Source organism: Trachymyrmex cornetzi, unplaced genomic scaffold (genome assembly GCF_001594075.2).
Source record: "Trachymyrmex cornetzi isolate Tcor2-1 unplaced genomic scaffold, Tcor1.1 scaffold88, whole genome shotgun sequence".
NCBI classification, from domain to species: domain Eukaryota; kingdom Metazoa; phylum Arthropoda; class Insecta; order Hymenoptera; family Formicidae; genus Trachymyrmex; species Trachymyrmex cornetzi.
In genome coordinates this window covers 1,023,474-1,035,525 of record NW_017300223.1, presented here as the reverse complement: position 1 = coordinate 1,035,525, position 12,052 = coordinate 1,023,474, and the positions used below count along the sequence as shown (strand labels likewise).

The 12,052-nt window shown below is 40.7% G+C and overlaps 1 protein-coding gene across 1 annotated transcript in view; it reads left to right on the top strand.

Moving 5' to 3' along the window:
• The window catches only part of LOC108769255 (growth/differentiation factor 11), a 22,534-nt gene extending 10,900 nt beyond the window's left edge, over window positions 1-11,634 (top strand). Inside the window, exons 2-3 of the mRNA XM_018520133.1 lie at window positions 9,232-9,838; window positions 10,494-11,634. Coding sequence (XP_018375635.1) covers window positions 9,232-9,838; window positions 10,494-10,713 — 827 coding nt within the window. The 3' untranslated portion in view covers window positions 10,714-11,634. The remainder of the gene's footprint in view (window positions 1-9,231; window positions 9,839-10,493) is intronic.
• Window positions 11,635-12,052: the final 418 nt, after the last annotated feature.

The window sequence follows — 12,052 nt, the reverse complement described above, 5'->3', positions numbered from 1 at the left end:
CCCCCCCCCCCCTCCCCAGCAGCGAATACACTTCAAGTATGCACGGAGAATTAGATTGTTATCGATCGTGTTCGATCGTCGATAATAAAGGGGTGATACTTTAAGGAGGTTGTCTCTAAAGTGATAAAAAGGAAGCGATTCTTATGAATTCTTATAGGAAAAGTTTTTTGTCCTTATATATATTGCGTTAAGTTTGGATAACATTCTATAACAACACCAATATTATTGCGCTTTACCTACTTTGGATTATTGAGTTAAAATTTCGCACTTTACTGTGACGAGATGCATGTTTGCATTAAATTTAAGTAACATGTACTGAATTTTTGGTTATTACATTAAAATGTTCGTATATTGAAGTGCATAAAGTTCGAAGTATGTGAACATGAAATTTAAGTTACTCGTAACTTCAATTTCATTGACAACATTAAATGGTTTTAATGTAACTGCTTAAAATTTGCTTCCGTTGTATATACATGAAATTTAACGTGGATTTTTTTTAACAGTGTATCACTGTGAAAAAAAATGGAGAATTAAAAGAATGGATTAGTTTTGCTTACGAATTTGAACGTTAAAATTGATTAATTTTATTGTTAAATAAATGTTCCATATTTGTGCTTTAACCAACATTCCAGGAACACAAACGGATATTCGTTTTTGGAAGAACATACGAAGTACAGATATAGCAAGTCAGCTTTGAGAGATCAGATCTCAGGATTCCCAACGTATACAGTAACCATACGTTACGTCTTCATCAAACAGCCGATACACCGTCAGAGACTCGAGTTTGCACGTTGCGTCTCTATCGAACGCGAATGCGTTCTCCACGCGACAAATCCGCGAAGGGTCGTTCACCCCCGCGCCCTACGGGCTCGCAGGATCATTAGTGCAATTAGGTATTCCCAAGTCGAAGTTAGAGGGCACGTTATCGAGCGGCTTTAGGCGCAACGAGACGGCACAGGGGGTGGGATGAGATAGGACGTAGATACGACATTGCGTTACAACATTAATTTCGGGGTTCAACGCTCCTGGCGAGCGGATGAGTGTGCGTACGCAGACGTTTTCGTGTAGACACACGCAAAGCCCTCCTCTCGGCGCTGCTCTCAGTTGTTTAGCCGGATTGGATGTGTAGGCCGACGTCTCGTTTGCGAAAACCCGCTCCTTTCAACGCTTCGAACGCAAACGAGCCCGCGCGTCTCGACATTAAATTAATTGAACGGTAGAAATATTGCCAAGTATTTCACACGTGATAAATCAGAAAGCTTTTGTTGTAACTTTTCTGGTATTTAGCCAAGCATCTGCCACGATTATATTCGATACTGACTTTATGTTTCTAAAGAACTAATTAACGATCGAAAGGGTTAATTATAAAATCAATTCTCGTAAAAATTCGGATGTCTTGAGGGATCACATTTTTCGATACTGTCTCAAGGCCGGAGCTACGCCACTTTTGCATCCTCGCGCGACACCGCTTTCCACCGATCCCTCTTCATTCCTTCCTGTTGCTCGTCTTCGTGCTTGAAGGTCGGACAAGGGGAGGCACCGTAACGAGGCACACTACGTCGGCATCGGCCGGAAAAAACGGAAAGAACGACCGTTAGGACGGGAAAGATGGTGGCTTATTTTCGTCCAGACGAGGCTACAGACCGTCTGGCGCGAGAGATTTCGGACTATATTTAAAGTCACGAGCGGAAAAAAAGCGTCCGCTGCCAAAAAGTCGCGAGTCGTACGAAGATGACGCGCGTCTTCGCCATAATGTCATACAATTTTGATTTTTCAGTTATTGACACGGGGCGAGATTTTTTTAATTTTTATTCACCGTAGAAGAAGTTTCTCTGCAGAAAGAGGATAAAATTTAACGCGTCAAGTGTATCGGAAAAAAATAAGAGTACAAAGATATAGTGCAGTTTACACATTTCCGAAACTAATCACCTTTCCAATAAAATAATTGTTACTTAAAAGAAATGATATTAAATAGTTGGTCATACAGATCCTCTTCGTTAATATATCTATAATTTCTCAAAAATAATTTTGTTTCTTCACGTATCTACGTTTGGGAATTGTTCGCAGGGTCTGATTAATCGTCACTTTTCGAGACTCACACGTTCGAAACGCACGTGACGAAACGCGACGCGGATTTCCAAGCCGGTGTCTCGCGGCAGACACAAATAAATACGCGCCACGAATGTGACAGTTGGCGGCGCGGGTAGTAGACAGGGGTGGGAAAGGTAAACGACAAAAAGAAGGCAGGGCGCGGGGTGAAGACAATAAAGCCAAAGTATTAAGTACATCGTGCTTCAGCGCTTGAGATAAATATAGATTTTAGCGAACGGAGGTCACTCGCATTACACACACGGCAGAACAAACGTAAAAAGACTTTCTCGCTTGCGCGATATACACTTCAAGAGATTCGAGGGACGAATAAAATCTAAGTACTCTCATTCTCGTCGCTTAACACGTAGTCCGCTAGTGAGAACAATCGGTGTAAAGAATAAAATTGTAAAATACTTTTAGACAGGATTTTACTGATTCGATTCTTAAAATATTACGTAGTATTGTATCTCTATCAAGCGTTAATCTCACGGATGTGTTCTCGATATCTAAGTACTTTCATCTTATTCGACATCTGTACTTCACGTAAATCTTGTTTGAAAAAATTATTACAAAAATGGATAATCAAATTTTTACTAAATTACAATTTGTTTGTCAGTCTATACGTATGTAGAAATTTCTCTCTTTTTTTCTCGATCTCTTTTCTTCTACGTAATAGTCTACTAAATGCGGAACCGTGATCGTTCTTTGACAACGGAAGGCTGGTTGCGTCGTAGAAGCGCGTCGGAATAAGCGGGAAAATAAGTCAGGAGAGCCGTTCAAACGGGTGGAAATTATGGAAAACAACAATGATACCGCGGTGTCGTGGCCCTGCCTATAAATAAAGTGAAGAAATAATTGTGATACGGAACGACCTCTCGCCAACCGTGATCCCCCTTCTTGTCTACCCGGGACGCATCCCTGTTGCACTTTTCGCCGCTATCAGCCGATTCTTTCATTCTCTCTCTCTCTCTCTCTCTCTCTCTCTCTCTCTCTCTCTCTCTCTCTCTCCCTCTCTCTCTCTCCAAGCTACAGCCTCTCTCTCAAGCTACGTGAGGGTGCCGACGTTTAAAAATATCGCACGGCGAATTGTCTATCGTCGCGACACAGTCACGCGTGCTCTTGTGCACTTGATGATCAAGCTGTTTCGGCAAGACAAACTATTTGATTACAATAATTTCAACGTTTAACTACTCTCTAAAATGTTTAGAGTGAATTTCACTCTGAAGAATGAAATCTCAATCTCAGAGATTGAAAATTGAACCATTCTTTTTCAAGACTGCAGGTTCAATTTTCATTCTTTAAAGTGAGATTCCATTTCAAAGAATTTAGAGAGTGGATATCGTTCACACATTTTCTTGTGTTTCTTCAAACTCGATTTTGCTAAAGAAATAATTGAAATTGCTTTCAAGTAATTGAAAACTTCATACTAGGAATCACTCGATTCTCTGTTGGAAATTTTCGCAAACCTTTCGCAAATTATTGCGAAATATGTTTGCGTGCGAGGTATTCTTGAAGTTTAAACAATAAATGAAAAAACGGGCAATTAAGAGCCTAAATTCGCAGTAATTGGAGTGATTATATAAACATATATTTCTCTGTACTACATATGTATATAACAAATACCGAACGTTACGGCTTAATTCAAGCCATCTTCAGCAGTCTAGTATAATAACTCTTGATAAATAATTTCAGACATCTTAATAGTCTCGTATAATACCACTTCCTTAATACAATTCAAGTAGTAGCAAATCAAAGTAATCGAGTGCAGCAAGGGAGTCTCCCAGATTACCAAATCTGAAATCGTTACCGATTCTTGAAATTGTTTAAGTTTCAAAAGATACAAAGATCGAAAGACCGACAGAGTTCATGATAGCACAATCCAAAATGTGGTAGCGATTTATTTGACGAGATACCACGACCGGTTGCACATCATTTTTATGCAAAAATACCTATATACGTAAGTGATCACGCGCATCAGCTCTTACTTTTTAACCCGATAAAATGACTCGTCAATTTATATTCCCGTCCCACCAAAAGTGTACAATTCCTGGTCGTGGACAGTCATGGATCGTCTACCCATTCGATGCGTGAGAGGTTTCGACTGTCAAACTTTCTCCCGCCAAACTTTTAGCCATTTTAAAACACGAAGGGTGTGTTTTCGGCGGCGTGGCGGGATGGGCACGTCCGTAATCGTAAAGTTGACGTGATTAATAATAATTACTCCCCGGGGGGTAGATCGGGTAGACGGCGCGGCGTGACGGGTAGACGGTAGCATCACGGGTAGATGGGTATACATGGTAGATGCGAGTCGGCGCGCGCGCGTCAGACGATCGTTGCGAAGGACGGGACAGCTGACGGGTGACAGTGACAGTGACGGTGAATAAAAGCGAGACGAGGGTAGAACGCGGCAAGAGAGAGCGGGTGGGGGAGGGTAATCGAATTATTCGAGTGCTCGAAAATGGAGAGCCGCTCGGCAAGGTTAATCGCGGCGTCCGTCGTGGTACTCTCATAAAACGTTAACGAAAATAAACCTTCACGTGTCCCGGATGGCATCACGCAAATCTCGTCGAATTTTCATGCAAAATTGAGGAAAGTCACAACTGCGCGTAGACCTTCCCGTTTCTCTTCGCACGTCGCGTATAATCAGAGATGCCGGCGACATTCCGAAGGATTTTATTGCTACAACATGACTAAATATTGTTTTGTTCTATTACTTTTTTGCGTCTACATATTTCAGTCAATAGAACTACCTAATATATTTAATATATTTAATTTACCACAAACAACAATGAATATAATGCTAGAAATATATGTATATGAAGCTATATCCATTTGTTTCTTGAGCAATGATTGGTAGCGAATAGATGACACTCAAATTTGTAATTATATTATAATAACAGTGAATGAAATATATATATATATAAACTAGGGCTCAGACAAAAGATTCGAACATGTTGAATATTCGATCTATTCGAATAGTTCGAAGTTGAAAAAAATGAGCATCTAATTCGAATAATATTTCAGACAGTTCGAACAGTTCGAGCTTAAGCAGTGATCAGTATGAAATGTCAATTCGTTATGTCTGAAAGTCTAAAGTTCGGACGATTCGGACAGTATATACTATATTTGTTTACTGTCCGAATCGTCGAACTTTAGACTTTCAGACACGAATTGACATTTCATACTGATCACTGCTTAAGCTCGAACTGTTCGAACTGTCTGAAATATTATTCGAATTAAATGCTCATTTTTTGTAGTATGCCTTGGAAACAAAAGAGCAGTTTTTCACGAGACTTGAGTATACAAACATTTAATATACAAAAATGTCAAAAAGAAAAAGTCGCGTCATATTCAGTCATATTCAGATTGATCCCGAGGACGACTTGTTATGTCTGAGTTCGAAATGTAATAAATTCGAACTTTCAGCTCTGAAGTGGGTTAAAATAGTTCGAACATACATTCAGTCCGAACTATTTAACGTTCGAACTTGAGATTCGAACTGTCCGAACTGTCAAATCGTCCGATGTTTCCGAGCACTAATATAAACCAATCAGAGCCAACACAGCTGCTCTGGTGCACAGAAATCTCTTTATTCTCGTATGAATGTAACAATAACGAAATTAACATACGTTTCAATTTCGTTTAAAATACGTTTAACATGTAATTTAGAACTATATTTTATATTGGAAAAGACCCAAAACAAAGGGTTGAAACGTATATTTATATCGTTATTGTTACATTTACACGAGAATAAAGAGATTTCTGTGCACCCGAACAGCTGGTGTTGGCTCTGATTGGCTTTTTTTATATATATTTCATTGATAGATTCTTTCGAGCCTCATTTCATATATTTATAATAACAATGAATTAATTTAACCATTAAGCTGCGATAATTGAATAATTAATTTTTATTCCGTGACGATCAAAATTATCAAGTCAATTAATAAATTAATCGTTGCACGTAATAAGAAATAATTATTCAATTATTGTAGCTTGATGCTGAAATTAATTCAGCCACTGTTATTCTAATATGATTATAAATTTAAAGCATTTAATTTGAAAGAATTGATGTTATTCAAAATAGTTAAATCCATTTTCTCGGTATAATTATGAAAATAATTCTTCGAGTTATTTAAAAGCTTCGCGCCTGTTAGTCCAGTGAGGCACTACACGTTTGGAAAATGTCCGAGATTTATAAGTTTCATGGAAAACTTCTTACGCGCGACGAGCAACGCGGCACGAGGAACCAGTCGAATACCAGGACGGGCGCAGCCGGCTTAGAAGATACGCACAAAGTCGCGGGCATCGATATCGATACGCGGCGAGAGTCGCTGATTGATCGAGGAATCGGGTGAAAAACGTTGCTCGCGTATAACGGTACGATTTGAGGTGGCTTTACCCTTCGTGGAAGCGGTCGGTCTTGCCAAGCGATGGCCTGAATAGAGTCTCTCCTGGCCCCTGCCGTGTATATAAATCTGCCTTCTGTTGCTCCTCTTTCTTTCCTCCTTTTTTTTCTTCTTTTGCGCGTTATCCGTGTCCCCGTCGCTGATCGATCGATCGATCGATCGATCGATCGATCGATCGATCCGTCCGCGGTCTGCATCGATCTCTCTCCGCAGATGCAGGGAATCCGGGGTCGAGTTTAACGTCGGTCATCAAGGTAAATATCGGACGCACGTGCGTGAGCGCCGATCGGCAAGAAATCTGAGCACGACTCCGCCGCGAGCTCTCTTCCTGATTTATTGCTGATCCCCCTCTCCCTCTGATCGCGAGAACAGCTACGAGCAAACTATGCGCGGGCGTTTGTCAAGTGTTTTTGCGAGCATAGCAACTCGCCATCCAGCGAGGAGGATTTTCTAAGTCGGTGGATCTTCTTATTTTGAAAACCGGCCACGTCGTGCGTCTTTAAGGTTTTGCCGGTTGTTCTGTGCGATCTCGATGCAGAGTCGCGATGTCCAGCTTGTCTCGATCTCGTAGAAGCAGTATAGTAATGAGCGAAACGAGTAAAACGATATCGATAATTAATATACCAAGAAGCAGAAGTTTCGCAATTCCGTTCGTCAAGTGAGATAGATTAGTTTACCCAGCTTTCTTTCCACTTGATTGCTTTTTCTATGAAATTAAACGAGTCTAAGCTCCAAAAAGATTAAAGTTTTTATGGATTAATCGCGCGGAAGATATATAAATATTTAAAACAGCTACCTTTAATAGGATCGTAAAAAATTTAATTTAATAACAATTTTACTTTATTCGTGTCCTTCGTTCGTTTATCTACGAACATTTGCAATCGGAGAAAGCGACCCGAAGACCCGAAAGACTCCTCCTTGACTTCCTCATGTCAACGATTATGCGCTGATTCGACCGCGAGACGGTTGCTGCGAATCGGGGCGATTCTATACCGGAGACGTGTCCGCGATATCGTAGTTGTTGGAGCAAAAAGAACAGAGTGTGGATAATCGTTCGCCAATCTATCTTGAGCTTTACGTCGATAACGTAACATCGGAAATTTCACGTCATTAATAAAATTATAATTTTCAAGGAAACGCGCTTTACAACGCGTATTAAATTGCTGCCGATAAGCCAAAATAAGCCAGAAAAAGAGACACGAAACGCGCGTTTCTCGTTCGATCGGTCGGGAAAGTATCTCGGCCGGTGGAGGAAGTATCGCGCAAAAGCTGCTCTCTCTGATAAACTGATTTGAAGCAAAGTCGCGCCCGTCGCGGCCCGCGACCGTATGTAGGTACATGTACCCGTACGAGATTATTGCGCGTAATTCATGGGCTCTTTCATTCATAAAAAGGCTAAATCGCGCAAAGGCTAACGACGTTACGTCGTTCCGTTATACGGTCGGTCGTAGAAAGTCGTCAACTGATTAGGTTTGTATCCGCAATTTAAAACAGTGTTTCTCTAATAAGGCTCGCGCCTTATCATCAGTGCTTATGCTCTGTTATCGGTCAATTAGAAATAATTATTTGCCGCAACGGACACATATCAGCCAGACAAGTGCACTTGAATTACGCATAATGCAGCATCCTCGATAATGAAATGTTCGATCGATCGATGCAATTGCCAATAACTACGATTAATGAAAAGATAACGCTATATTTTCAAATAGTTCAACTTTATATCCACTTTGCTTCAAATAGCTCGATACGTAAATGATTATCGTGCTCATTTTTTCTATTCCGATAACCTCGCACCAACTTAATGAAGCTGTTATCATATACTGCTTTAGCATCTTGATCAATGATACCTAATACTTTTGCGAACTCAAACTATTTTTTTGCTTCTTTATCTACCAGGAGCTCAAAAAAGCCGCATAGTTTTGTAACATAGTGTAAATCTTTCGTTTTCTATTTTCATGTATTTCGTTCTCAAATTAGTGACGTTATTTAGTGACGTAAAGGTATCTTGCGACATGCTGAGATTTTAATGCGTAAAAGAACAGACAGATATCTCATTTTTATGCTCACGGAGGATCGCAATGCATAACCACAAAGTTGTATCTATATCAAAAAGTTTTTTATACCTATATCACTTATGCAGCTCACCACAAACGTATGTTTGCGTTGTAAACACAAATATTTGATTAATTTTATGTTTTATTTTTTATTCATATATCCAATATTTATATGTAGATAGCACCAAGTGGCCACGGAGCCATTAAACAGCGCAGCGATACTTTATCGAGCTATGCAACATCGTGCATGCAGTATCGACCAGCAAGAATTTTTTCATTCCTGAATAATAAATGACGCAAACAACAAGCAAACCGTGTGCGTTGTAGGACCCTAATTAAAAAAAAAAAAATACGAAAAATCCGTCTACACGTGGGGACTATCAAGAAAGAAACGTTTAGTCGTTACGGCACATTTAGCAGACGAGACTATTCAAGGAGAGTGTTTCTCCTATTTGGAATTTTCCGATATAATTACGCAGCATTAAATAATCATACTTACTGTCTTTAAATAAACTCATAAAAAATAAATATCGAATTATTGTACAATCACGTTACATTACACAATAAGTATTCTACAGAGAAAATTATAAAGAAGGTTTCTCTATGGAATTTGTCTTGTGTTAAAACAATTTGCTAGAATTATACTCACAACTGATGTATCGTTAACTTTATGTTTTCAGATCAAAGGCTAAGGCACTCGAAGAGCAACTTTGAGGTGTTGTACTTCAAGTTTTCCGATAAGGTTGTCCAACACCGTGTTACCAGGGCAGAGTTGTCTCTGTGGATATGGGGTGTGAATCAGGAAACGGAGCTCGGTGAGCCAATTGATCTGGAGAGACAAGACGCCGGTCCGGTGACGATCACGTTGCAGAGGATTCTTCGGGGAACGACCGAGACAGGCGGAACTTTGCTCGGTCCTTCTCTGACCACGAAACACTCTCGTCCGTTTGGACGGCGGGGTGGCTGGATCACGATCGACCTCAAACGAATGGTAGCGGAGTGGTTCAAGCATCCGAGAGATAATCTGGGAGTCGCCTTGAAGATCACCGGACCTGGCGGCAGTCATCGTAGAAACTTGGTTAGACTGGTTGAGACCAATCCCGGTGCGGAGTACGCTCCATATCTCGAAGTGCAAATGCAGGAACTCGATTCGCGAAGAGGCTCCAGAATTAAGAGGAACGTGGGACTCAATTGCGATGAGGCCAGTCAGGAGACTAGATGTTGCCGGTACAAACTCACGGTAGACTTTGAGAAGTTTGGCTGGGATTGGATAATCGCACCCAAAAAGTGAGTGCATGATTCTTCTATTTCTTTTTCCTTTATTAATAAAGATTTTTTTACCACGAAAAGTGTTGAAATAGTTATATCTTTTGAAATTTTATTTATTTTATTATGAAAATCACTAAAAAAAAATCAAGTAGTGATTTAACAATAAATAAATATACGATGAAAAAATTTCTATGGAAAATGACAGTAGAATTTTTCTTTCGTGAAACTCATATTAGGGCGATATATATTTCGCATTTGTTTAATAAAATACTTGAAATGTGTGTACTTTTGTGAGAACATATTGCGACTCATAAAATGATTAATGCATCGTCGGTCAAGCACGTACTCGTAAAGATTTCTATGGCGAAGGAAAACATTTTGAGCCAAACTGGGTTTAAATGAAGGAAAACTGCGACTTTCTTACTGGCACGTAGAACAGTTCTACATCAACAGCGTTAAAGTGTTATTCGCGCACGTTCGGTCTATAAACACTTTTTGTTATGCAATAGTGGTGTATATTTCGAGTTAATTTGCCACGGCGATATTTAACGATGATGCTTAATGAGGAATACAACGAATGTGAAGTTGAGATAAATTTTGTTTTACAAATTAGTATTATTTGATAAATCGAACTTCTGCATTAACGGTCGGTTCCTGGATCTTTGTGTCACAGATATGATGCCAATTACTGCTCGGGTGACTGTCCAATGGCTTTTCTTCCGGCTTATCCGAACACGCATATCGTCAGCTTGGCGGAACCGCCGAACAACACCGGACCATGTTGCGCACCTAGGAAGCTGTCCGAAATCACAATGTTATATTTTGACAACGAATATCAGATCGTGTTCTCGCGGTTGCCGGGCATGGTCGTTGAGAAATGCGGGTGTTCATAGTCCACCTTCGTTTCTGACAGGACGAAAGCAACGTTGGCGACGCCGAGAGTTCTGCACAGGTACCGCGATGCTCTCCCTTTGATCAATCTCGACGATCATCGTCATTGTCCTCGTCAATCGTCGTCGATTGTCATCGCCGTGTTCTCGGCGATTCCTCATCCGATAGACTGAAAGTGCCTTGTTCGGAGAGTGATTGCGTGATGCGGATCTCTTTGAAGCGCAGAAAGAGGAACACGAAGTGCGCGGATAGGCGGTGTTTGGTGATTCGCGGAGTCCCCTCAAAGACTGTGCTGCTGGATGCCAAGGGAAGTCCAAAGAGGGACTCGCGCCGTGTCAGCGGGAGGCACCTCGACGGTGGTCCATGGTTCATGGCAAGGCGGATAGTTCCTAGAGAGAGAGAGAGAGAGAGCGTGAGAGAGAGAGAGAGAGAGAGAGAGAGAGAAAGTCACGGTATTATTTTTAAGACGCCGATACGTTTGCACTTGATCTACGATCCTAATTACGCAGGAATCCTCTAATCGGAACTCCCTAAATGCAAATTTCTTATTCCTCTAAACTAAGAGAGATAGTAGAATGGGATATATTTAGAACGTTTGTACTTATTGCGCAAGCGTTATTTTCAGAACTCCAACATGGTTTTATCAACAAACAACACAAAACTTTGTTGAAACTTTCATTATTACGGCGCGGCTCGCGAGACCGGATAAATTACAAAGGGATGCAATGTGGGCGGTTTGCGTGCCTGATTGTGTTCACGAAATGTGTAATTCTTGTCTATCCTATTTCTTTACTTTGAACCAAACGCGTCATTAAAACAGTGGACGTCGACGATCGGTGGAAACGTGTTGGACAACAGATCTCGGTGTACAGTAAAATCGTTGTTTTTTTTTCTAATGGTTTTTTTCTCTCTCCCCCCTCGTCTTTCTACAATATATTATATATAGAAACGTTTCTGTCACTATGATCGTTTTTTTTTTTTTTAGCGAATTGTGAGAGTGTGTGTGCGAGAGAGCGTATCGAATTATGTAAATAAGTCGTAGCAGGCAAGAATGTGGTGTTGCTTCGCTGACACTCCTACGTCCTGGGAGGATCAACGAGGATATTACTCGTATATTGACGGAGAACCTCAACCTTCCTAGTTTTTCTAACGCGAGTAGTTGTAATTACACGGCGCCAATATCTGGCTAATTGCACTCGGAACTTTTTATAACGCGGCAATTGGCAATTTTATATCCACGTTCCTGTCATTCATCATGGTCGCAGAACGAGTGTCGAGCGTTTATTTCTAGATAAATGATAAACATTAATCGCGCGAACGAATGCGCGACGCGCGCCTGAT